Source organism: Athene cunicularia, assembly GCF_003259725.1.
Source record: "Athene cunicularia isolate RWA chromosome 21 unlocalized genomic scaffold, athCun1 chr21_part1, whole genome shotgun sequence".
Lineage (NCBI taxonomy): Eukaryota > Metazoa > Chordata > Aves > Strigiformes > Strigidae > Athene > Athene cunicularia.
This window is the reverse complement of record NW_020799127.1, coordinates 6421479-6449226: the sequence shown is the minus strand read 5'-3', so window position 1 is coordinate 6449226 and position 27748 is coordinate 6421479. Positions and strand designations below refer to the sequence as shown.

The 27748-nt window shown below is 43.5% G+C and overlaps 1 protein-coding gene across 4 annotated transcripts in view; it reads right to left on the bottom strand.

Annotated features, from left to right (window-relative positions):
* The window catches only part of ATAD3A (ATPase family, AAA domain containing 3A), a 28443-nt gene extending 1109 nt beyond the window's left edge, over positions 1–27334 (bottom strand). Inside the window, exons 1-15 of one of the 4 annotated variants that reach the window (XR_003399881.1) lie at positions 27264–27334; positions 26580–26680; positions 24976–25036; positions 24553–24622; positions 22850–23015; positions 22091–22160; positions 18035–18190; positions 17757–17813; positions 16716–16841; positions 14310–14434; positions 11932–11983; positions 10952–11022; positions 7370–7537; positions 6679–6787; positions 3124–3324 (exon numbers count right to left, since the gene is read on the bottom strand). Coding sequence is in view for 2 of the 4 variants with exons in the window: in XM_026862968.1 (XP_026718769.1) it covers positions 3256–3324; positions 6679–6787; positions 7370–7537; positions 10952–11022; positions 11932–11983; positions 14310–14434; positions 16716–16841; positions 17757–17813; positions 18035–18190; positions 22091–22160; positions 22850–23015; positions 24553–24622; positions 24976–25036; positions 26580–26680; positions 27264–27308 (1446 nt within the window). In the remaining 2 variants the exon portion in view is untranslated. Of the gene's footprint in view, positions 1–1466; positions 3325–6678; positions 6788–7369; positions 7538–10951; positions 11023–11931; positions 11984–14309; positions 14435–16715; positions 16842–17756; positions 17814–18034; positions 18191–22090; positions 22161–22849; positions 23016–24552; positions 24623–24975; positions 25037–26577; positions 26681–27263 lie in introns of those variants that run through there. The other 3 variants (XM_026862968.1, XR_003399882.1, XM_026862967.1) reach the window with 3 other exon arrangements.
* Positions 27335–27748: the final 414 nt, after the last annotated feature.

The following is a 27748-nucleotide window of genomic DNA, read 5'->3' as shown; positions in this document are numbered from 1 at the left end:
TCATATCCTGAATTCCCGTCTCCAATTCTGCTGGGTAAATTAACACTTGATCCTGTTGCTACTTCAACAGGCAGTACAAATTTGATCACAGTTCCTTGCAGAAAGGGCTGAAAACTCTTGACATCCTTGCCAAACAGCCCACAGTATTTCCCGTGGCAGCTACGGGGGAAGAGGACTGCGTGCCATTTCGGCTGCAGCACAGGGATTGTCACTTCTGTCCCAACAGGCAGGACAGCTAGAGCTCTGCTGATGGACATTCTGCAGATGCCAACACGAGCAGCCCGACCCTCCGAGGAAGGGAAGGCTGCTTAGGCTGCTAGCTGTACCCATCTCCAAGGTAACAAAGCAACTCCGAGCTACAGATTTCTAAATCTGGTTATTCCCTCTGCAAGCGCTCCCGCAAGCAACCCGGCACGGCGGTTCCCGGTACAGCTGCACTGGGAGCCTGACACCAGGCTGGGACCTCTCCCAGCTTCTCACATCCATGCTGCCTGCCCCAAATAGCCCCAAATTCTGTCCACGCCTCTCTCCTTCCACAGAGCTATCACGTCATGGATTGACACATGCCAACCCTTCTGTCTTCAGGGTGCTCCCCAAGATCCCAGTTAGAAATATAAAGTCTGGCTTTCATGACAGGCTGAAGCGTGTTTCTAAGGCGTTACATACAGGCTCCAGAAGTCCTTAACATCAATTATATCAAGCAACGAAGTTTACTGCAAAAGCACCACAGAAAGAAATTATAGCGTGACCATTTTATACACACACTGTCCAGTGATGTAGACGGGAGAGAAGACAAACCCCAGCACAGTAGATTACTGCCTACCAGATTACTGCTACCTCACTGCAGGAGGAATATTATTTCAAGAAATGAACAAAAGGTTACCCAAGTTGGTTTTCAGCCTGCCCTAGCCTATCTCCCAGCCCTCACTCGGTAGCCCTTTTTGGGGAACTGGTGAGATCACAAAAGGTCTCACTGCATAAGCCTCATGTAACCACAGAGCTGGCAGGAGCTGGTTTTTACTGCAAGAAACATCAAAACAGATTCTTCCCTGTGTAAAACCCTTGTAATCCTTCCTTAAGGCAGAAGTGACAAGTTTGGCTTATGCTCATCCTTCAGGTTAGGAGTAAACACTGGCTGCAGGCAAGGAGTGCAGAGAGATAGAAGGTCTGCAAATCGAAAATTCACTTTGCATAAAGGCACTTGTCCTCTGTTCTCAGCGAGAGCAGGAGGCACCCCGAGCACGGCCAGGCAGTCACCTCCCACAAGCACCAGAAGAGCACCGCTTCCAGAAACCACCTGCTGCCACAAATATTTATACAACATCTATCACAACATGACCCGTCTTCCCTCCCCACCCTAACAGGGGCACAGTGGAAACATTCTGTTCAGCTGAAATATCCTGACTCACCCCCATAACCCCTCTACTCCCCCCCGCTTTTAGCTTGAAGTGCCCAGTCATGTCCTGCAATTAACAAAAATAAAAAATAAAAAGGAGCCAGCACCCTTTTGTCAATGCAGCCCTCCAGCCAGGAGGATTTGGTGTTTTAAAATGGAATAAGTGCTTTCCTGGGATGTGCGGTATGTGCCTCCACAGAACAGAGAGGATGTCTTCCCTTCCTCCCTGCCACTGCATAGACCATAAATTCAACTGTGGAAACTCCTGCAAAGCTGTGCAGTTCACGCTCTGTTGATTTTCTCAATGACTTTCTATTTATAGAAAGCCTCAGGCCCTAGCTGTCAAGAAAGCAAATGGGAGAAGCAGCTGTCCCTTCTGGGAGTAGCTTGCACACACACAAAAATGGTACTGAGCTTCATTTGTATTCATACCTCTGCCTTCTGCATGGACAAATTTTAACCCATTTTCTCCAGTGCCACTATTCATTTGTTATAACTGAAATCCAATTATGATATAATCTGAAAACAAAGTATTTGGGGAAGAAGTAGAAGGATGGAGCACAGGTGTCAAGTCCAGCCTAGATGACCTAATGTTTCATTTCAGCCAAGAAACATGGCTTATTTTAATGCGGCCAAACGAATCTGTATCCTTTGAATTACATTTATAACAAAACCAGCCTACCTAAAAAACCCCCAAAACACAGCCATCATGATCCGTGCCTCCCTGCTTACTTACAATGTCCTTCAGCTCAGACCACTATAGAAACATTAAATTCTTCCCATAACTTGGTCAGGCAGATGATTTTTTATTTTTTAAAAAATATAAACAAGGTTCAGGGAGCAAAAAGGCAATTATATCAGTGGCACAAAAGCAAAGGAAATGACAGGAAGCTCACCTTTATCCTTAACACCGGGACATAAAGCTCCTAGGAATTCTCTTGAAGTGTTGCCAAACAATTTTCCAGGGATTATGGCTTGGAATAGTGAAAGGTTGCTATTTTGACATTTTATCTAAAGCATACCAATAGGTTTAAGTACAGGGTGCAGAACTAGAAAGTCTGCACATTACTATAAACAGATCTGAAGGGAATTTTTAAGTGTACAAATGCATCTAATCCATGCTATAGTCATAAAGGATTAGATATGGGGAATGGAAAAGCACAAGGACAAAAGGGAATGCTCAGTCTTCTGTAGAAGAGATTAAAATGGATTTCTAGCATGCAGACTATTAGCTGTGCCAGACAGCAATATTTTTTCCAGCGCTAGAGGTTACACCCTCTGCTTTTCTGCATCTTATTTTTTTCTGTTTGGTAAATTCAGGACAAACTGAGCCAGATTGAAACAATGGTGAACTAGAACCTCACGTAAATGACAGTCAACCAGTTTCAAGTCCAGTTTATAGTGAAAGATTCAGCTATTGCTCGGGCTTGTTGTTTAACTGAGATGTTTTTGTTAAAAGCAATATTGGCAGAGCACTCCAAAAACATCTTCACGGGAAATGACTGTGAGGCCACGGGGTAGCAGAGTGGCCACAAGCTGCCGTTCTAGGTTACTCTCTGGAAGAGCCAACGGATCCAATTGTTTCTCCTCCTGCTGCTTCAGAACTTCACTCTTCCCCAAACCATCTCTCAGGTTCAGTCTGGCCATGAGAGATGACCCCAGGCAAGCTAAGTAGAGCTGATGGGGATCCCAGCACCTCAAAACTCCATCAAGTCCACGATAAATACCTTCCTGTGCTCCCCGTCCATTTTCTCCAGCACTCCGGCAGACTCAGGAATGGAAGCAGGAGTAGCAGTGCAGATTCCTCACTGCCTTCTGTAGTACTACCTGTGCTCCATGGGTGATTTGGTTAGGTTTCATCACATAGACATTAGGATTAGAATTGCAAGCAACAAGGCTTCAGTCAGCTTGAGGTAGCAGGACAGACCCTGTGGAACAGAGCAACACCTCACCATCGATGAAGCCTGGCACTCTGCTCCCTCTGCATTTTTATCTGTTGCCTGAACTCTGGTTAAAGTTTTGTTCCAAGACATGTCTACAGAGGTATAACGCATACAGGCAGCAACGCTGCAAATGAGTGTTGGAGGAAGAAACTAATTAAGAAAATATATATATACACATAAAGCTGAGGTGAATTAAGTGACAGGCATGTTGAAATTAAGCCTACACTTCGAGGATTAGCTCCAAGTCACATCAGGGCACTATGCAAAACAGCTGAAAACAAAAAGCTCCAGCATTCACAATGAGCAGTTTTCACTAGTGCTCTGTGCTAGAATCTTCCCCAGAATGGGTCAGTTGAAGTTATTTATTAAACAGAGACCTTTGGCACATTACATTGCTGTTGTGATGAGCCTACGTAGAAAAGAACTGGAAGCGTAAATGTCTTGAGACAAAGTTGTTTCACGTCTGCTTTGAGGACTTCTCAAGAGCACCAGGCTCACAACATCCACTTACCAGCTCTGTACGGTGTTACTAAGATCAGAAACAGAACTGTTAAGAGAAATACCTTGGTTTTCCCTTTTCTTGCTTCTTCCTGCCCTTCATCTTCTCAACTTGTACATCATCTCAAGCTCTTCCTGCCTGTGCTGTTCACTCGACATAATGCTCAGATACACCAGGACAGCAGTGTAGCTACGCAGTTAACTCGTCTTGCCAAGCTATTTTTAATTCTGATCAACTCCCTGACCCAGTTCATAGCACAGCCATACAAAGAGGTGTACCAGCACAACGGAAAGGGGAGCAGAACAGCAGGAATATGAGGCAGGACCAACACTGCCAGAAATGCTTGTCAAAATGCAGCTGTAATCCTTCCCTGATGGGAGAGAGCATTGATTCAGCTACAGAGCTGCCTGTAACAAGGTTACAGGTAGGAAGAGATCTGTTAGTGCTGACCCAGGCCCCAAAACACTGATACTGTTGAAGAGATCAACCTGGTTAAGAGTACTAACACACCTGCTCACTGAGAGGCTTCTAACCACAGCCACTGAAGTGCCATACCCTTAATACTTTACACAGGCAAAACCAAAGGTGTTTAACTTGTTTACAAGGTGTTAACAAGTCTTGCCGCAGTCAAAAGTCAGTGCGCCAGAGCTGGTATAAATACAGCCTTCTGTAAAGCTCTACTCAAGCTCCAGTCAGTTCCAGCTCCAAATTCCTTGCCCCGGTGACTGAACGAGAAGCCTGTGGTAGCTCTTTGGATCAGCAGCTCTGGCAGGCAGCTCCCAGTGCAGGGTTCAATACAGAAATTTTACCCCTTTTTGGGTGCCCTCACAAACCTGCTAGTGGATGGGATCCACCCAGACACCTCCTGAGGAAAGAAGTCCTCATGTCTAGCCACTAGCTGCAAAAAGCCTCTGCCATTTTAACAGTGACCCCTGACACATCACACCACCTCTCTTCATCAACGAGGGATAAGATATGAAGTTCCTTGTTCCAGAACACTAACAGCTTTGGTTCTGACACACATGAAGCTTCTTGCAGCTTCTACGCCAAAAAATTTGTATCTTTCTGCCCACCCTCTCCTGAATTTTTTTTTTTTAAGCCCTTTGAGTGTTTTATGACAGCAGAGAGGAACATAACCTCCTCCTGCAATTTTACCTAGAACCTTGTTAATAGATCTGGTGCTATGAGGTACATTTTAAAAAAAGTGATGAGGGCCACAACTCTAAGGAACAGGTCACCCCCACCTTTCCCTTCCTTCATCACTTAAAGGATAAAGGATAAAACCTGAGGTTATTCCTGGGGAGTAATGACAAGCTAGGAGATAAAGTGTGATAAAAAGTGAAGCTGATTAAAAAGCAAAGGATCATTTATCACAACATTTTATTACAGGAGATGCCAGGCAGCAAAGCCTTTTACATACATGGGTAAGGGGGTTCTCTTCTAAATGAAGAGAAATAAAGAAATTCCACAACAATTAGTAGTCTGCTTTCTCTCCTGCACCGCTGTCATTCAGTTTAAAACAAACACCCTACATCTTTATCCTGGAAGTCAAAATCAGAAGCCCACGAAAGCACAGCTGTACTTGGAAAAAAAGTGAAGCCGTGACCTGCAGGCTCTGTGAAAGGCAGAACGGCCCGAGATTCTTCTGGTCTTTCCTTCCACCTGTCAGTCCTCCAGAACAGTGTCTGAACACACACTAATTGGACAGCAGGCAGCCCACCTAGCACCCATCAATACGCACCACTTCTCTCAAACACTTGTCAAGCATCTTGTTAAGCTTCTTGACTGAACTGGTAACAATACTAGGCTGGTATGTTTTCAGGCAGTTAGAAACAAATTTAAAATATTTATATGTATTTTCAGATGAGAGCACCCATTTTAAAGCATGTTTCAATAATACAAAACTCACATGGTAAAAATTAACCAGCTGTGTTCTGACACACAAGGAATAAAATAAGGACTAGCAGCACTCAAATGGCTGCTTTGGACCTCAGCTCAGACTACTGCAGTTAAATGGATTAGAAAGGATAAATACTTTCTGTACCTTAAAAGATGGAAAAACAAGTAGCAGGAGGAATGAAATGCACAAACTGTGTAAAATGTTTGTGAACTGCTGAACTAAATTTAAAAAAACAACGTTGTTTTTACGATACCTGAAAGGAAGTTGACATTAGCATGTTCCATGACATATAGTTTGAAACATATTCCTTAAATTGGTATTACTAGGTTAGTTTATAAAAATACACAACCCAGTAAAACTGGCAGCTGTGACAAAACAAGGTGAAAGCCAGATTAAAAGAATAGCTTAAGGTTGTTGAGCATGTGAACAATTGAACTCAAAGTGCCTGCATTTCTTATTTCTACATAGGTACCACACAGGTAGAAGTACCTAGTCTTTTCAGCTCCATTTTCCAGTTAGTTTTGTTCCTTCAATTACTTAAGTTGCAATAAAAATGTGTTTAGAACGATGTAGAAGGATGTTTTAGTGTCCTAATGCTGTCATACCTACGGGCACCAGCATTAGGCACCTCTTCTGCTGAGCTGCTTGAGCTGGAACGTGACTGACAGCCAGTGTGATTTGCCCAAACCCATGCCTAACTTGCTTTATTTAAATTCAGTAAGGGATTTCCCATCAGTGTTTATAAAAACTGTGCCTATTTATGAGGTGAAAAATTACACCGATATTCTGACACCCTCCCCAGAGACAGCAGCACTCTAGTACTACTGTACGGACATAATGAAACTTCCAAGGTGAGACAAGATCTGAGACTCCAACATCAAACACTCAAACCTTCCAGAAAGGGAAAACTAAGCAGCCCAGTGGTAAAAGCCCTACTTACCTGCCATGCCACAGCAAGCTGAGAGATCTCTCGGCCAGACATGCCCTCTGTCAACCTGGCAATCTCTGAGCACTTCTTTCCGTAGTCAAACTGGGCCAGCTTCAAACGTCTAAAAAGCAGAACAACAAGGATTAGTTTGCATGTAGCCACAGGACAGGACGGGAGGGTGAGGGAGTCAGAGGTAGGCTTTGTAAAGAGCAACACTTACAATGAAATCAAAGATCAGATCAATCTTTCTACAAAGATCCAGCCTGAGCACAGAAGTTGGTCTCCTGGGCCCAGAAAGGCCGATTTTGTGGCACAAACATGCGTACCTGGATTAAGACCAAAAAAGTGCAAGAACTGCACAGCACACAAGGAAACGAGTCGCTTGGTCCAATTTGTCTCTGCTAAGCCAAAGACAAGGGCTTGGATATGAGGAGTTCCAACAGTGTTCCTACTTGCATTATTGCCTCCAGTGCAGTTACTGGTCTCCTAAATTTTAAGGGCACAACAAACCATGGCATGAAGTTCTAGGATGGCATCTCATCCCATAACAGGATAGCAAGAGGCATCTCTCCAGTCCTTCTGTGCTACTTGTTTAAAGTGGGTTTATAGATAGTGTCACAGAATACACTGGAAAGCAGATTACAAAAAAACAACCAAAGCAAGGGAATCCTATAGGATGGGAGAGTTGTGCAGGGATACTCACTGTTTACCCTCTGTGGCTGGTTTCAAGACATGCCTATCAAAATACATTCTCACAAGCCGCTCCCGTTCTTCTAGCTGGGGCAGATCAAAGTTCACCATTTCATCTATTCGGTCATTGATAGCCCAATCAAATTGCTCAGGCTGGTTGCTTGCTAAAACAAGCATAAACCTGGAAGCACAAAGTGAGAGAGGAAAGACTGAAAACCCCACAGAAGTACAAATTCATGAACCAGTCTGAACGTTGGGAACCGTCATGGCCAGTATCAAAGACATTTCATCACCTGACACGTCTGAAACAGCTTTGTAACAGCATCTCAAGCAACATACTAAAATTCAGTGCAGTTTAAGCTATTTGGAACCAAAATGCGTTTAATTCAGTACTCAGCCTTCCAATACGAGTCTGTCCCAGTCTGCCTTTGCCACTGGAGCCTAATTTATTACTTTACCCCCAATCTCCCTCAAGATAGGGATATCACAAACATTTAGCCAGAGTACAGCCTCCCAGGGACCTCTAAGTCTGAAACCTTGGAACAAAGGTGGACAACACGGAGAGCTGTTCTCTGGCACATACGTATCTCCAGTTTAAATCCCAGTTTGGGGAACTGACTTCAAGCTCACTGTGCAGCACCCTAGAACCATGAGGGGCTGTCTTAGTCCAGCTCTGAAGGGATGAACAGCAGCCAAACTGAAAGCAAAGAGCGTTCCTGAAGGCTCGGGCAGCTCAGGGAGCTGCAGAATGGACCCACCCTGGCCCGAGGGGAGCGTACCACTGCCGGGTCTGCCTGTGGGCAGCTGGTAAAAGCTGACTTAGTGCTCGAAGCAAGTCTGACATCACACTCCTGCTACCGAGTCCAATGCGTGCAGAGAGACATTCACAATGGGTACCACAAAACAACGGTGGTTTGGTTTTACCAAGCTTTGCTCCACAGTACAGAAGTGCCAGCTTCCAGGTCCTGCTCTTTCCTCACACATTTTGAAGCCAGAAGCCCTTTCTTTTGCTCTGTGATATTTCTTCCCCATGCCAATTCTACTTTAATGCTTTAATTGACGTTACCAGCTTAACAGTGCATTACAATTGGAAACGGGCTTTTAACCACAGCTATTGGAATATTGACATTCTTGCAGTCTGTTTAAATCTTAGTCTACAGGGGGCTGTGTTCTCTGCTGTCATTTCTGACGATAACTGCACCAACCCAAGAGCCACACAGGCATGAAACCTTTCCTTTTCTACCAACAAGGAGTTCCCCCAAGACCCTACAGAAACGCAGCTTGGATAAAGGATTGACATGCAACCTGACATTCAGGCCCTGCTCATTTCTGTGGCAAAAAGAGCAAGAGATGCAGGCACTGTCAGCTATTCAGCAAGGAGATGCAGGAAGTTCTTTGGGAAATTTAAGCCAGCAATTCACAATACTTAGTTACGCTGGTGACAAATCACTGGTAAAGTAACAGTACTCCTCAGGGTCTCACCAAAACAGCTAGATTTACATGCACTATTAGACTTATTCAAGTGAACTCCCATTCATGGATAGAGGACTCCTCGTTGCCCAAAGCAGCAATAAGGCTGTTCAGAAGGAAAAAGCAGCGCATGAATCACAAGGACATGTTCAGTCTCCTCGAATGGCTCACAGTTTATTGAATTCAACGTCTGACAAAATGACAGCCCAATTGTTTTGAACAGAGGCACAGCACCCACCAGCACCAAACAAGCACGCCCAGAGCTCTGCTAAGGCAATTCAACATCAGGAGAAAAAAACTGTCCCCTTACCAGCCCCTGGCTCGCAGTGCAATTATAAATCTGGGCAATAAAAGAACACTTTGCTGGATCTACAGGGATTAGCCACCACAAGTGTGAACAGGACTATTTCCTAGGAAAAGGGGGACTATCTGAAGCTAAAACATACACGCTATTATTCTTAAAAGTTCTGCAGTTCCATCTAAACATCTTTATCACCTCTGCAGGTACAGGGCAAAAGACATTTCTACAGATAACCCAGGAACTCAGGATATCCACAGTTTTCACCTTGGAAAATTGCGTTTCTATCTTAAGCACCATTTGCTCTTGGTCCTGTGGAACACGCATATTTTGCCAATATATATGTATTCTATTTTTTCTTGCAAAAGGCAAGTACATTGTTTAATAATAATTACACTCAAGTCAGCATTTACAAAGCAATTCTACATATCATTTCAAAAAAGAGACACACTATTCTCCCAGAGAAGAAACCAAGGATCTTGCAGAGTTCTTGCAGGCTCAACACCTTCCCTTCTAGCAATCCACTCAGTTTGGAAAGGCTGCAATGTGAGAGAGAAGGGTACAGAGGACCTACATACAAGCAGCTATCAGTTAAAATTGCATTGATTTTAACAAGCTCAAGAGACACCCCAAGGACAGAAAATGCCCTGCTGTTGTCCTGAAACAATGACCTTCTAGAATATTTATTTCAGTGTCATGAGGTTACTATAACAGGTGTTTCACTACAACCTTACTAAGGGAGCAGTTCGCTGAGAAACTCACCTTCCCAATCAGACAACTTTTCTTTGTAAGAGAAGCTTAACAACTACATAAAGTTCACACAGAGAAAAAAAATAAATGACAAAGATTATTTGAAAAAGGTCAAGGAAAGACCATCTCTCTCATGACAGCCAGGATATGGCTCTTGTTTAAGCAGTGCTCTGCAAGGAAGCTAGCATTAGTGTGACACAGTGAGCACGGATGGATCAGCAATAAAATTCACACACATGCACGCATCTGTTAAGTCAGCCCTGCAATCATCTGTGTTTAGCAAATCTATTAGCAGCCATGAAGGAAACCGCTCTGGGATTCCTACATTTACGTGCAACGCTGCACCCAGACATACTGAGCAAACAGCTCAAAAGAACCGGGGTCAGATTTAAGCTCGTTTGCCTGGAAGTTTCAACCCACTCCTGGCGCACACACACACACGTGAGCAGCACGGAAAGAGGCCACCAAAGCACTGGAGAGGAACAGCAGCTCAAACAAGCACGAGCTGAAGCATTTCTGGAGAGATGAGGAAACATTGAGCCAGTATCACACCCTGCATTCTCCTTTGTGGTATTGATATTCATGGGCCCAATACTGTCCTTGTTTAAACAGCAGGTACTGATCGAGAAAGAGAATCTTCTCATTAAGACCATCAAGATGTTCTAATACCACCCGGTTTGGGAAAGAATTTCCCTGCAGTGCTGGGAGCCACACACAGTAAGGACAACACACAAAAAGGAACTGCTCACCACTACGTACCACATGCAGGGGAAGCGTGTTGCCCTGACAGGCAGTTCAAGATCCCTTTTGCACATCTGCTACCCTCTTTTTTGCACCGATCTCTACCCTGTGTACAGCCCTTCTGAGTTCTAATTTCCAGGTCCAAGGGATAAAGGAAGAGCAAGGTACATTCAGTCTATAAGCTGACAAGGGGATATTCTATGCAGATATTCTCAAGTCCTTAGTAGCACAGAACATACATTTCCAACTTCCATTTGCACACCACAGACTCTTTCCAGAATTTCCTTAATTCATGGAACTATCAAACTGCTGTAAGGGCTGAAACTGGATACTTACTTGTTGCTGTGCTGCCCTGTTCTGTGCAGGAATGCATTTAAAGTTGCTCTGAGATCTTCACTGATTTTCTCCTGCAAAGATGAAATCCAAAGGAAGATCAACTGCTTGGGGACTCAAGACAGGTCACAGTTTTAAGCAGCATTATTGACAAAGTGAGTACTGGTATCGTCAGGATTTGCATTACAGTAGAATCCAAAGCACTGTAATACCTTAGAAAAAAAGGATCAATTTATATACCCAGGAAAAAGGTTAGGAATTAAAGCTTCCAGCAGAGAGATTAAAAATTTACCCACAGACATTCAGTGATTCTCTTGACTTCAAACCCAAGGCTCTAACTATTGGCCCAGGTGCCTTTCCCTGCTGAACACTATTTTAACTGGGAATTCCAATAAGATACTTACGAGGAAAATCAGCCACTGTAAAGAATTCACTTACACATTCTAAGTAATCTTCTAGGGATAGCTCTTTTAAATAGACTGCTGGGGTTCAAGCAGCAGGTCCAGATTAACTGTGCAATATGGTGACTTACTTTGAAAACACAAATCATTTGTACAGGAGAAGCTGCTAGTGTAGCTTTGTTAATGTAGGGAAGAGCAGTGCTGTTATGAAAACCTCCCAAGACAAATATCTGTTGGGACAAAACCCAGACCCTGCAGGGTACCAGCTCTGCAGTATGAATAATCTTCTCTTGTTTTCAAGATACACCTCTTTCTTTCCTACTGCCCAGTCACCTGCAAAGCCTCCAAAAAGATGATGTTACCCATCTTTTGCAGAGAGGAATTCTCAAGTCAGTCTTCAGATGCTCATTCCATTCAGCTGCCAGACACTAATTCCTTGTCTCCGCATCACTTAATTAGGTGAGGAGTAAGGCACCTGCCAGTTTTAATCTTTTGCCTGTTGAAGCTAGCTAATCAGGTTAAACAAGGCAGCTGTTGGCTGACTAACTCTGCAGCATACACAGATAACAGATAAGTACTTACTGTTGCCCTCTTCCGCAGAAACGCGTCCGCTTCATCCACAAATAGCAAGAGGCTGCAAAAGGAAAGCACTACACAGTAACAGGAGACAGGTAAGTGAGGCTCAAATGGCTCAAGAGTTCTCCTCTCCCACTACCAGGCACCCACAACTAACCAGCTGGAAGCCCGAGGGATTACAAAGAGCCAATTCACTACTTAAGGACACATTTCTCAGCGAAGCTACAGCAACATTTCCATCCCATACACTTGGCCCATCCCAACAGTTAAGAAAGAGGCATTAGCCTAAGATGCCTTAGGCCATAAATCTGACTCCAAGCCTTGCGTTTTGTTTCCTACTGTTCAGAAGCAGACTGAACAGAAGAAATTCTAGGGCCCACAACCTCAACCTCCTCCAAATTTTTAAATATAGATGGGAGTTTTCATGGGCTTGGTTTGGCAACGGGCTTGTAGCTAGCAGTGCTGGTACATTACTGCCATGTTGGGGTAGATCTTCGAAATTTAGACCTTACTCCCAAAGGATTTTCAAGGGCTCATTTCAGCATTCCCTCCTATTCAGAGTAAAGTGTGCAAGGGTACAAGACAGGTACACAAGCATACAAGAAACCACGGGTGCCAATGGCATCTTCCTGCCGTTCTTCTTCCTTGTACCCTTCTGAAAACCTGAAACCAGTCCTCCCCTGCAACCTGCTTTGTTATTTTATGGACTTGTTCCTTTCCAAACCACACTAGCAATAATATAATGGTTTTATTACCTATGGAGAAGTGAATTAATAAAGTCAATGAATAATTCACAAAAATAAATTCACTTATAACCCAAGGGTAGTGCTCTTCCCAAGAGACAAAGCACATGAAGATGTTTATCAATAACAGAGCCAAGCTGCTCATAAAGCTGTCACAGCTTGTATTACCTTCTTGCCTAGCTTCAAAACCAGCTTGCTTTCAAGGGATTTCAGGGCCTATTAACATCTTTTACTCCACTGCAGTTTTTCTGAAAATGTTCTCAGCTACAGTCTCTGCAGAGGAGTGTCTCCTATCACAACGGCGTTCAGCTAACAAAGGCAAGACAATACTAACAGCTAACACTGTTGGATATCTGGAATAAAATCTGCTTAAATGCTTGAACGTTGCTGGACACGTGTAACTTTTGATCACAACTGTCACAAGATGGCCTCTGAAGTGTAGGACGTTCAAATGCACAGAAGTTTTTATCAGGACAGAGAATAAGACCCAGGCCATGCTGTGAAAGAGAATCTTTAGCAAAAGCATCCATCAGTCTTCATCCAGTTGAGTATCCTCATATCTCCTCCAAATTATTTTTCTGATTTCACTTAAATTCTTACACCTTTCCTTCTATAGCTCCTCAGAGTAGGAGAAGCTGAAAGAGTTTAAATCCTCAGGACTTTTACTCTGTAAGTTTTTTGGTTTTTTTTTTAAGGGGAAATAGAAACATTTAGATGATGAATGCAGCAAGGATTAATACAGACACTGCAAGATAACGTCCAGCTAAAGCAATCAGAGAACACATAAATCACTGGTTAGCCACATTTACAGAAAACCTGCAATCAAAACAGCACAAAAAAAAAACCCCTAAACTGACACCCACTGCAAGTTTTCTATTGAATTTTAATATTTTGACTGGACAAGCAACTTCTCAGCTACCTCTGGACTGCAAAAATCCATTTACACTAGTATGAACAAATTAACTACATACTCTTAGAAAATCAGGGAGTCAAGATTTAGCCTCAACATGAATGCTTTTCCGCAGGTAAGTTTTCTTTCAAAGGTGACCAAAAAAGCACAGCAGCTTGTGACCTTTACACCTAACATCAATGCCTTTGGCATGTCTCCCCCTTATCCTCTTTTCTTTCTCGTAATTTGCTACTTCTGCTTGAGACTCAAAAGTAAACAAGAAGCTGATCCAAACATTATCAGAGTCTAAAATCTGATCAATTGCAGCAGGGTACATAGTATCCAGAGAGTGTAAACATCTGGTTATACCTCCATTTGTGCTAAGACTTCAAACTACTGTCAGAGAACCAATCACTCTGAAGGACACGTGTCCCAGCCTGCCAGTGGGCAGTGTCTCTCCACCTGCCTCATGAGATCAGCAGATATGACTGGTCTGGAAAATCTGATGTAAACAAGAAGGGTCTCAGGGAGCAGAAGAGCAAAAGCTTTCAGCCTTTGAAATATCACTAAGCAGCAGGAATTCACTCATTCTAGGAAAACTTTAGGAGATGTTATTTCTGGTCAGTGTTACCTCATCTGTGCAAGAGCAGCATTCAACAACAAAGCAGGACTAGGGGTCTGAACTACATCGCTGCAGTGAGCTTCTCTGAACAAAAAAAACAAGTTTAGGATTCAGAGGAACCTCTACTTACCCCCTCCTACTGGTGTTTGCCCAGTCGAAGAGTTTATGCATGGCAGTAACTCCTTCTCGCCCCATGGGGGCAACATCGCCACCGGTCATGATGGCATAATCCATGCCTGAGTGCACAGCTAATTTCTGGAAGGAAACAAAACCAGTGAGTTAAGCACTCTCCTTCACTGCAAATCCACGGAAGATGAGGAGGGGAATAAAAGTAGTTTAGTCCTATCAGCAAGCTTATTTGCAGAGGATAAGCATGCTCTTAGAGAAGAGAGTACTACTTTAGTCCCTTAGGGGCAGCTTTTAGCATTGCTCTGAATGGGAATGAAAGATTAGTCTTCTGGCAATGCACAAAATTTGAATGCTAGAAGGCACTGCTGAGAGTTCGTAGACCTCCATCTTCACCTTGTGCATTGTTTATTTCTTCATGCTTTAGTTTATAACCTCCTCCGTGCAGCAGGAAAGGATTCTGTTCTCTACTAGACTCTTGCTTAACTGATACAACTCAATTTTAGCCATTCAAAAAAATTTTAAAACCCTGGAATTAAATGGTCAGTGGAGCCAATGAGTATTTAGGCAAAATAACAGAATTTTCCTTTTGCATTTTAAAGCCTGACAGAACTCACTGGTCTGGTGGCTACTGAAAAAGGGTTTTGCTATCTCCCTTAAGCCTGCAGGTTAAAAAAAAAAAACAAACAAAAAAAACCCCTCTGATTTTTTTCTAGGACAGAAAATGCAAGTCTATCCATGAAACAAGTTTGACAAGATGTAGCCAACGTTAACCAAGCACATCAGAAGAGCCTATGGCTTGCACCGACCAAAGCTTGCTCAGGCTGTCACGTCACTGCAGGGCACAATTACAGCTGTGGCAAAGCCTCCCTCTCCTTCAGCCCAGACAGGGCTGCCAGGAGCTATGTGACATTGTAATTAAACTCCAGCTTAAACCTGCTCTCCATCTGACTGGTGAATTAGCCCACAAACACCGGTGTCTGAAAGAACAGACTTCCCTAGGATTTGAAGACAGTAAATGGGAAGATGCCTCCCTCCCCTCCATTTCAGAAAGCAGTTCCAAAGCAGCCCCCAGCCGAGACCTGCCAGGGTGACGGACAGCAGGCTGAGTTCACACTCCACGAGCTACCCAGTTCTGCTGAGTCAAGGAAAGTCATCTGAAGGTTAAAATGAACAAGTCAACCTAAGGACATCAGCAACAGCCCCAGCAAAACCCACTTAGCTGAATCCAACCAATTATCTGCTGTGCAGCAGGAGTCTGAGGGGAAAAAAAAAGAAAAGCAAGCTTTGCTCTGCTCATTAAAATCACCCAGCTCCTGCTATTAATGTTTAGTATTTTCTATCAGTCCAAAGCTGGAAGCTATGACAGTTGCACTGAACTGTGTTTACATCTGAATCCTGTCACACAGCATTACTACTTACCACCACAGACCCATGGATGTCTTTGCCCTGCAGGAGTCAAAGGTGGCCACCACGCTACGACACGCCGTTACTGCTGTTCCAAAAAGGCAACAATCTCTGTTGTTGCTGACATTAACCCAAGTGCAAAAGTCACAGCTCAGGAAACAAGTCAGCTTCCCAGCACTGTATTCTCTCCTCTCCAGAGCACAGAGGTCTCACTATTACATCCATCCCCCCCCCCCCCCCTTTGGAGTTTCTATGCTTTTGGGGAAAAGTGTTAAGAATAAACTACTACTTCGTCTACTGCCAATCTCTTCTCAGCTCTTACACTTCTCCCTTCCTCTCCTTACGCCGCTGCTGCCATTTCCTAGACCTGTCTGTCTCCATTGGCTTTAGAAACCCAAACTAGGTGGCATACTGTCAGAGCAGGCAGCAAAATACTACCAGGATACGGGTTTAACGTATTGACAGAGAAAAAAATTCAACTCGCATCAGCACATCAAATCTGCCACTGTTAAACAAGTATATGAAACCTCAGATCTAGTGGACAAGCACTGAAGAACAAGTCAAATATCAAATCCTGAGTCAAATCCGTGCAAAACCCACCCTGATAGCGTGTGTACAGAGTGAAGCCATACCTAGCTCTGCCTTGGGATTGGCAAGCGACAACAGGAAAGACCCTATTTAGACAAGTACACAAAATTAACAGAGGTGGAAATGAGACAGCAGGCTGGTGTTGTGATTTCACAAGTCACAGTTGCCAAGTGCATTTTCCAGATGGAAGGGCTCTTCTGCCTACGCTTAGCACTAGAAACCAAGTGACTGTACTAATTTAGAGTTGAAGCAGGCTGGATGCCCTTTCCTCTCTTCCCAACAGAGACACAAGATTGTTCCCAATGTTGATGCAATACTACAGTAATAGATTTCAGATGAGGGAGGGTGCTTAGATCCTGAAGTTTTCAGAGCATCCGGCAACATGCAGGTTGTCACCATCTTGGCAGAGTTTTACCTTGGCAAAGAGCGTCTTTCCAGTGCCAGGGGGACCATACATAAGAATATTCCTGTAAAGGCTTTTGTTCTTTTTTGTATTTCTTGTTGCTATGGCAATGTCTCTCACACGTGCTTCTAACTGTGGCTGCAAGAGAAGGGTTAAAACTTAAGGAACATAAAGTACCAAGAGACCTGCATCTATCAGCTTCACAGAATAGTACCAGCAAGAAGTCGGCAGCGCTCCTACAGTCTCATGCTTTTAAGCCTTAACTTCAGTTGCTTCTTACTCAGGACCAGGGTCTTTTCCCCTTCTATGCCAGGATTTAGTTGATTTGATGTTCTGTCCACTTGGCTACAATTCTTTTATAAGAAAAAGCAGCCGTGCAGGAAGCACGTAGTAACTACTGTAAGAACTGGTAACACCTAAATATTAACTTCCTATTGGATGCCCTGGGAGGGATATATCAAAACATAAGCAACTCTCTGCAGCACTAACTCTTTCAAGTAAGTCGTAAACATGTTCATACTTATTACTGTGTTTGCAGAGATGCTGGGAGCAAGCTACTCCTGCAGGGAGCATGTTCTCTCAGCAGCTTCAAGCAGCACTTAAATTTGCCTGATACCCAGGAATCACATTCAGAAGCAAATATACAGAAGCAGCCCTAATTAGCAAGTTAATCATTCACAAGACGGGCAAATGCACACACTTCTTCGGCTTTTTGGTCTACAAGCAGATCTAGGTTCATCTAATCTGTTAAGAATTACTGAGACAAGTAGAATTCTGCATATTAATATGCTGACTACAGAGAAAAACTACAGCATGGCAAGGACTGAACTGAGACTTCCAACTGCTTTGCACAGGGGAAAAAAGGTTAACAGAGTGCTTAAAGCCTGTCACACTCAACACAGGAGCTTATTTACAGTCTCAGTGCCCCAAGGGTGCTATGTCTCCAGAATTACTGGAATTACAGCTTTTGAAGCGAGTGGAAGGAAACAGCCGTTCTTATTTAGATTCCAAAATCATCCTTCACAGACCAAGATAGCAAAATCGAGTACTCACGCTGAGAACAACTCCTTCAAGGGCATCGTGAGCCTTGCTGGCAAGACGCTTACCAACCTAGGGAGGGCAAATTCAATTACTGACGTGTAGAAATCAACCACAGTTTTCACAACTGGACAAAAAGATCACGGGAAATGACAACTGAGCTCGGCCCCCCTGTGCCATCTCAAACAGCACGTTTATTCACAAACCCATGGGCAGCTCCCTGCCTGACACAAAGAGCTGCAAAAGGAGTGCTGCATCCTCAAGGCTGAGCGCAACACAAAGATAAACTTTACCTTGATGGGATGCTTCAGTGCCTCCAGCACCGTAATGCGTGAGGTTTCTCTCACCAGGGAAGGTTTGCCCAAACGTGCTTCTATGTATCGCCCCGCTACTGCCGTGGCGTTCTTGGCAGAGTAAACACCCACTGCCAGCAGGGTTAGGCCGGCCACCTGCAAGGAAAAGGAGGAAGGATTAGGAAAAACACTTGGCAAGGCAGTGTTATTTTGTATGTAGCATGCCCTGTGGTGGGGAATTAAGATTCAGGACAAATGCTGACCAAGAGGAGTTTATTTATGGTAAGACATTTTATCCCTGTTCAGACAGTCAAGGTCTCACACTCCCTATTCATAAGGCATTTAGGGCTCTTACACCCCACAGCGTGAAAGGCAGAGGAAGCACAAGTAATGCACATAGTCACATATCCAGGAGTTATGTACTCCCTGCTCAAAACAGGGGTGGCTTTTCAGAATATGTATTAAGACCAACAGCCACGAGGCTTTGCTACAAAACCAGAGGTATAAACCTCCTGTGAGAAAACACCATCAGCCATAATGCTGAAGCTTTAAGCTTCCAGTGTTATGAACAAAAGCACATAGGGAAAGTGGCGTGGTTTGGGTTTTTTTCCAGGAAATCTGTGCAGGCAGTTAAGAACAGACCCATGTCAACCAGGTGCCGTCTGACAGACCATCCCCTATCACCACACAAGAACACGTATGCTGAATGAAAGATGCCAAGCCAAACATCTGAACTGTGGCTGCCACCAAGGCTGGATGCAGTAGGGAACAAAAAGGACTAGCCAGGGCACACTTGCTTAAGGTGATCAGTCATGCCAGACCCAACACAACAGGAAAATAAGTACTCAAGAGGAGCTGCAAAGCCAAAAGCACCATGGGAATTACCCTCACTGCATCAGAAATCCCAGAACACGAAACATCCCCATCGATTTGCCAGTGAAGCAGAAAGACTCCAGACCTCTCTGTGGTTTATGGCTGCTGCTCGGCTCAGCGCTGTGTTGGCTCATATTAAACCAAGAGCCCTGCAGGCAGCTTCTTCCACCATAGCTGGCTGTCACAACGGACAACGAGCTGTACTGACAGTGCTAAAGACACTCCAGGAGGCTGCTAAGAATAACGTTTCAGGACAGGATTTGAAATCAAGACTTTACAGAAATCTTCAGCATGTACAGGATTGTTTTCTTAATTCTCAAGTGACTGATAGCCCAGATAATTTTTGTAGAAGTTTTATGAAAATTTACTTAAGGTGCACAAACATAAGTCTCCGGTTCCATCTGTTTGTACATATGCAAGTGAGTCAGTTGATCTAACAGAAGTCCTATTCACCTGAAAATACAAGGGAACAAAGGGCACTACTTTTAAACTGCTTGGGAAGAGGCCAACTGTTCCACGCAGTCCTGAGTGCAAGTAAGCAGTTGTGTTCAGCTTGCAGCTAGATGTCAATAATCCACATCAGAGCAAGATCAGATAGACAAAAGAACAAGCTGCAGCATTGTAAAGCAAGCAGACTTTTACTACAAGTGCAGAACAAGGTCAAAAGCCTCAAGGCCAAGAAGGATGGCATTGTTCAATAAACCACGAGACACCATCTGTTCCGTTTCACTCCGCTTAAACGTGTGACATCACCTTTGCTTTGGATGGAAACATGAACGGTCCAGAACTGTGAGTTTTAAGATGCAAAGAGTAAGCTGACCTGATTCATCATAGTTTACAGGGACTTAAGAACACAAAAGAGGTTTCACCTTTTTAGCAGCCTCCCTCTAAAAACAAGGTACCACGACAAAACAACCTCATGCACTCCCACACCACCTGCTTTAGCAACTTCTGGTACTAAGCAAAGTTACAGGTTGATACATCAGATCCACACAGGCAGAGAAGTATTTCAGACTTTTAGACTTCACTGACATTCATGTTACAAGACAGAAATACAGCTTTAAGACTGACAGCTGTGTATCAAAACAGGAGAATTACTCGAGTCTCACATTCACAGAACCCCATTACTATGCCAGCTCCACAAACCAGTCTGATTACAGGGCTTATCTGTTTATCATGAAGTAGCTAGCAAATGAATGAATCTCTGACTGAGAAGCAAACTGAATTCCACTAAAAAAACCTCAAACTACCCAAAAAACCCCCACTTTTGAGCAGAACCTTTGGGGTTCTGCTTGGAGGAGAAGAGGCAGAAAAAGAGCAGCCTTTACAGCAGGCAGGAAGAGCTGAAAGCCCAGGGCTGATTTAGAGGAACCCTAAAATAACTGGTTAATTCTTACCTTATAGTCATTTTTCAAAGCAATAGAAAATATGAGTTCCAGCTGTGTTATTTCCTTTCCAAAAATATACTTACTTTTTTTTTTTTAAGCTAAATGTCCCAAATTCACAAGACAAGAGCTTGTCAGAAGCAAAAATGACCATAATGCAGGAAAACAGTATCTGGGTCAAGAGAATACGCAGCTAAAAGCACCAAGGACTAATCTGTAAAAGGCTCTGAATACTGCAGGCATTCCAGGAAGAGCCTACAGATCACAAAAGGATCCACTAAAAGCATGTCTTGTTCTCCCCAGGGCACTCAGGCAAAGTGTCTTTTGTATCAGGCTGTGTGTATAAAACCGGAGGGTGGAGCAGGTGGTGGTGACTGACTTAAAGCAAAACGTCCATTTTAACAAGCCATGCTACTAAAAATATATTTTCACTGTAAAGTTTGGGGTTTTTTTATAAGTAGTACACTGAGAAACAACTTTATGTCCATAAGAAGTCACTGCCAGTCCTGTGCAAAACGTTGGTCCACGTGTAACAGTTCTCTAAGTGCTTTCTAGGCTACATCAAAATTAGATACTAAGTTGTGAGATAAGCGGCAAAATGACTTTTAGATAAATGTCCTGCAGGGTCTTGAAGTTCCACAGACGAAGAGTGCTCTTTTATAGATGAAAACAGTACCCTCAGACTCCCTGGTCGCAGAGAGCTGACTGTCTGCTGTCCACCTGGGATGAGAGTAGGAGGCGAGTTCTTGGCAGCTCACTTGGTGGGAAGAAATTGCAGCTCAGGGACAGAATGCACACAAAAGGGGAATACTGAAGACTTTCTCTCTGTGAAATCCTTAAAATCATGTACCTTAATGTTATAATTTAAAAACAAAACAATCTTTAATGACGCTTCTCTTACTATTTTCTGGGGAAGCGTTCTCAGAATTTATTTTTTTTTTATTGTAAGGGGTACAGGATCAAAAAAATATTTGAGACCACTGGTTGAGAGGGAACAAACCCCTTTTGCGTCCCCCAGATCAACTACTACACATCTCCAATACTTTCCCTAATACTCCTAAAAAGACATTCCCAGTTTGGAGTTTAATTGCAAACACATAAAATACAATGGGGGTAGAGAGAAATGGGGATTAGATCCCTGCTCCCCAAACCCCACCCCTGGCAAAGAAATCCTCTAATAGGAGTGTTAAACATAACTCTCTGTTCACCTATAAACACCTATAGATGTTCATGCATCATGAAAGCACAGTGAACATCAATCATTAAAAAGCTGAATGAAAATCTGTCAGCTCAGAGCCTAGTCAAACATAAAAATTGCATTCAATGTCTCAAAGAAACAAATCTGCAGTTATCTCTAATTGGCTGTTAGATAAAACCCCTACTCCCCTACATACATAAGAGACAGCAAATTCGAAAACAATGAAAAAAAAAAAAATCTGTGAAAGAGACTCATCTACTTTTTTCACAGAATCTGCACCTATTACTTGTAATAACTGGTAAACTTTCAGGTTTGGAAGAGGTGATGGTGCCTCCAAAGATAAGACAATTATATGCTGTTGATCAAAACCAGAACTTTTGTGACCAATGAAAGTGAATTATCTGTACAGAGAAGACGAGAAATAGTTTGAATGCAAATCTGAAGCACAGTTACCTCCTTAAACGAGGACTGCAGAGAGCACTAAGTAAGCAGCAAATTCCTGCCGTGGTTTACAGTTTATAAATGTATCAGAGCAAGAAGTTAGTTTAACACACGTTTACAGACTTTACTGGAAGTTATTGATACATGTCACAATCTTACCGTGGCTGTAACTTTATCCCAGTCTGTTACAAAAGCACGGAATCCTTCTCCAAAGAGCATCCCAGCTGTCCTGTGGCAAGCAAACAGCAAGAAAGGTATTTCAAAGGCTGAACTGAAACCATTTCCATGACAACTTTATAACCATCATCTTCAGAGCAGTCAAAGCTAACTGAGGGCTCACCTGGGAACTGAAACGTGAACAAGCATGGCAAATACATTTCTAATCACCTGGTATCCACAGCTGATCTGGGGTTAAATCCAAAGTGTCTGGCATTAAGATGATATCAGTTTCTTTAATACATTATTGGTGCTGAACTGTAATAAAAGGTATCTAATTCTAAAGCTTTTTTTATTCAAAAATCCCAGAGGACCTAAGATTGACAAATTACAAACTTAAATGCTCACCCCTTCAAAGACAGACTGCTTTATACCTTCATGGCATACGTTCAGAAAGTGAAAAGAACTCAGATTTCAGAGTAATTGAGCCTCAACATTAGCAAATAAGGCTTGAAGTAATCTGTTAGAAAAATTGTATAAAATTCACAACTCTACAGTCTCTTTGGTTCACATTCAGATGACAATGCAGCAAGACAAGTAAAAGAGGCTGCTCTAATGTAATTCCTCTTGTTCAGAGGACAAGAGTGTACAAACTAATTTCTGATATTCCTCAGAGCTTAGAGGAATAAACAGCAAGGTTTCCTACATGGGAGAAATCTGCAAAAGCAGCAAGGCAACCCACTTCTCCTGACTCGCACATACTTGAGGGACTCCAACACCGTTTGGCGATGTTCAGCAGCTTTTAGGCGGATCTGCTCCCGAATGATGTCTGCGTTCTCCCGCTCGGCCTTGGCACGGGCTCTGGCCTCTGCCTCAACACGCAGCATTTCATTCTTATGCCGCAGCTCCATCTCTCGCTCTACGGTAGCTTTACCAAAAAAAAAAAAAAAAAAAAAAAAAAAAATTAGAGGACAATCTTTTGGGCTGCCTTAATCCCAGGTAGCAGGCAGGTGAAAGAGGTGCATTGCTTCAACCTGGCTTCATAAGAGCTGAGTGTGGTCCCATAGCAGCAGACTTGAAGATTATAATTCCCTCACACCCTCCCCCAAAAGGCAGCCGATCAGTACAGTATTACAAATACAGACAAGGAATTTTCCCTTTGTGCTCAAAATGATCACACACACAACAAATAGGTGGCCTGCTCCAGATGGCACGCTGTGAGAAAATAATCATGGTTCAGTTGTGGAAGTTCAGGGGAAAAAAAAATAATTATTCGGGGGAAACTTCAGTCAGAGATGAGCTAGACAATAAGGGATAAAGCAACAGAGGTGGAAAAACCACAGTGCTAGGCACTGCTGCTGCTCATCAACATCGTTTGAGAGGAAGGGTGACAGCTACAGACAGCGAAGGACCACCCTGGACAAGTAACTAAACACAGTGTAACGTACACTGCTTGTAAGGAAGAGAAGCAAAACGGAGTGGCCTGTCAAATGTTGCCCCAAACAGGATTTTGGGAGCTCAGTAACTTCAGCCACACAGAACTGTGACACACACAAGACTGACGTGAATGGAGAATGAATGAGAAACCTAAGAACAACCCAGGAGATGAGGACTTCACAGCCAACACCCTCTACCTTCACCATCACTGCAAGAAATCCTGACTGCACCACCCAGTTACTCGATACCTGAATGCTGGACAGGTTACCCTGACATTCCTGTCTTGGTGCCTAGGGGTATGTGGATACTACAAGAGTAAAATCACCCTCTCCTACAGGGTTTCACCACTGGGCTTTGTTATCTGGTTGTTACACTTCCCTCAAAGCTACCGACAACCACAGAGTACACTAGATGGCAGCAAGGAGCAGACAAAAAGCATTCCAGTGCTGTGTTGGGAGCAAACCAGCCCTTCCCGAGCCCATCTGGTCCTACACAAACTGCCTTATGCTTCTAAGGCTTGTGCCTAGTGGAGTCCCACTGGAGTTCTGCGAATCCAGTGATTCCGGTAACTCCACTACAACGAAAAGAAACAAAGCAAGTTTCAGACTCAAACTTCATTACTCAGCTTTTCTTTTCTACTGGAAACAGTGAATGGAGACTGAGTGACACAGATTCAACCGCTCCTCCCAGGAGCTATTTTGTTTCTCTTCTCTCCTCAAAACTAGTTCTATTTTAGATTGTTCAAGTATAAAATCAGAATTTCAGCTGCTATATCAGGAGATGCTGACAGTTCATTGGGAAATCCAAGTACCACAGGGCAGATGTTCAGGAGTGCAGCCACTTCAGAAACTAATCTGGGAAGCAATCGGTAGTTCTAGTACTACTGGGATTTACCCGTTAATTGCCAAGATGCCAATAACACATGACTCTAATGGAGCATCAACCAATATGGACACGAAATCAGACGAGCACAGAGAACTCATATGTCCATCACTCTGTCACTAACTGAAGAAAAATTACTGGCTTACCACGCCTCATGGCTTCCTGCTTCTGTACAGATTCTTCCTGCTTCCTCAGATTCTCTTCATTAGCAAGTTGCTACAGGCAGAGGACAGCAGAATACAAATTAAAATCACGAGAACACAGTCAAGTAGGTATTTGTGTAAGCTTAAGTGCCACAAATGTTTTCAAGCAGCTAGTGCTCAGGTTGAAGTGCATTCTTCCTCTCCTCATCTCCCAGATCCACACTCCTAGTCCCATGCTCCCAGCCACTTTGTCCTAATTCCTGACTTTTGATTTGCCTGGCCAGCACTGTCATTGCCAAGCAAGATGAAAGTAACTGTGCATCAGCCCTCTGGCCAGCACGAGGGGGCACAGTTCCAGATCACTGCTTTGACTTAAGAAAGCCACTACACAGTTGCCAGCTGGGCTAGAGAAGGAAGTTATCATACCTGCTGTCGCATCTGTTCATCATAGCGCTGCCTTGCCAATTTGTCCTGGTATTGGGCTCTTAAAAAAAAAAAAAAAAAAAAAAAAAAAAGAGTATTCAGAATATAAAGATTAGACATTTAAGAGAGAAGCTAGTCTTGAGGGCAATGAGGTTTGGAACATGCAGAGGGAAAAACAATTGACACCACAGAAACCAAAAATAATCCTGGGTTTGAATATGAACAGGGGTAAGTTTGGGGCAAAACATCCTCAGCCAGCACAAAAAACTCCTCTATGCTGAGGAATCTATATAGTCTGACTTCATTTTAAGGTATCACAGATATATCAACAAAGACCAAGCCTTCCTTGACCCAGCAAAAGAGACTTCCTTTATTGGGAAAAACATGTTTTTCATGTTTTAAAACACGTTAACTGGGCTGGCGATTGCAAGCAATAGAACTGTCAAAACATGCTGCCTGTCAGATGAGCTCTTTCTGATTGATTTTCTTGTTCCTCATTAATTTCTCATCAATTTTCCACTGCAACTGGCAAATAAACCCCTGTCATCTACACTCAACTGAGGGCCCATATCCTTTAGCAAGGAGGACTCTGTATAAGGGATGATAATATTCTCTATTCCAAGTACACAGACAGAACTGCCTGCAAGTTTTCTCCTCAACAGCTATAAAGCACAGCACTTCAGACATAAATTGTGCTCGAGTTTGCTTTCACTGCAAATGATGCCCTGTGAACTGCAAGAGTTCAAGAGCTAACTCATGAACAGAGCAGATAACTGTGAAGCTGCTTCCTGAGCCAGCCCCGTTCAAAGTCCGAACTCTGATGGGATAAAAAGCAACACGTGCCAAACAAGCAGTTTTAGCTATCTTCCCAAGCTAGATAATCAATTAGAATTAATCGATCCTCTACTTCCCGTGCTCTCCAAGTAAAATGTCACCACATGTGAGCTAGCTTTTATGCCAATAGCTCACATTTCCCTGATTTCAGTAGTACGTCTAAAACAGACCAGAAAGCACCAACATGGCTCCCAACAGCCTATGGTAACTCTCAGATTTGCACGACTTCTCCACTTAAGATAAGTTTTCCTGTCTAAAAGATCAAATTTGGAAGAAACAGGGTTTAAGGCTACTTAAGACTGAAATCCAAATAACTTAAGACATTTCATTATCCAGGCTAACACATACACTTGATAAGCCAGTAATCTTTGAGTTTTTAATGCCATCAGCTGTTAAGACACAAACAAGTGCATCTCAGCACGTTCAACAGCACTTCCCTGAAAGTTTCTTTAGGAAAATTTCAAAGAGCACACAATAAAGACTATTATACCGTTACTACTATTCTATTTATTCTACTATTACTACCATTTCCTTTGGACGTTCAAGAATTTGGTAACAAAAGTTCAAGTTGCATGTAACTACAAACCAAGTTTAACATTACAAAGCTATGGTAGAAGATAGGCTCAGTCTATGAATTGCCTCAAATCTATGGCTGCCTGTGACACCCTTTCCCCCACCCCCAAAAAGAGGCAATTAATGCATTGTTGCCTTTTTCGTAAAGGAGGACACAAACAAGGTCTCCCATCACTTGGCTTCCCCCTCATTCCCTTACTGCTTGATGCTGTTTTGTTTCTTCACTGAGTGTTTTTCGTCTCTCTTCTGCCTGTACCCGTATCTGCTCATTCTTCAGTTGTTCTATGGCAGCTTCATACTCCTATCGAGGCAAAGAAATAATCATCACAAATGATCCCAATACACCATCCTACAGAGAACTGCTAGCGACGATTACATTCTAAGAAATCTATCTGTAATCAGATTAGTACCCTGCAAAGCTGACGACACAAGAAAGTTAAAATATGATCACAAAATATGACCATACAAAATCTCACAATTGACCATTTCAGGATTAGATACAGGTTTATTTAAAAAAAAAAAACAAACCAACCAACAATTGATCAATCCCCAAGTTTGTTTATAAAAAACCCAGATGCCTGTTTTCCAGCTTTTACAGTTCCCTGCAGAAACCCTTTATCATTCCCTAAAAATGGTGGTGATAGGATGCTCAACACGTGCAAATTATAAACAAAACCATAAAAAACCTCTGAGAATAGGCCAAATCAGCTTGCACTTCACCTTCCAGAAAGTAACTATTATTTGCTGAAGCTGAGCAGCAACAAGAAAAACTCAGCAAGCTCTGCAGATTACTAGAAAAATGAAACTTCAACTTATGCCCCCCGCCGAGCTGGCGGTTGCCCGAGATGGGCTGGCTGTGCAACACATGACAAATTCCAGCATACCTTCAGTTTTGTCTGCTGTTCCAGCTGCAGGGTCTGCTCCTGCATCTGGGCAAGACTAAGAGCATCTTTCGCATGGCCTGCAATTGAAGCGGGAAGGGGTTATCGACAGTACAAAGGTCTCTTCTCAAGTGAGAAAAGGCTCAGCCCATTCAATCCAAGCTGGCGCTGGTGGAGGCTGCCCAGCGGGCGGCTCTGAAGCCGTCAGTTCAGCCCTTCCGGCACACGGACGGTCAGAATTCTTTGTACCACAAGCGTGACCTTAAATCCACAGGCTGACCCTGCTAGGAAGGTGCTCCAGCACCTTCCCAGGCCCCGGAGGAGGCGCTCAGAGGAAGCCGCCGGCCCGGAGGGTCGCCCTCGGGGCTCTACAGGCCCCTTGGCAAAGGGCAGCGGCACCGGGCGAGCCCTGCAGGAGCCCGAGGCTGCCGCGGCCCTGCCCACGCTCTGAGAAGGCGGGAGCTGACAGGACGCGAGGTACCGACTGT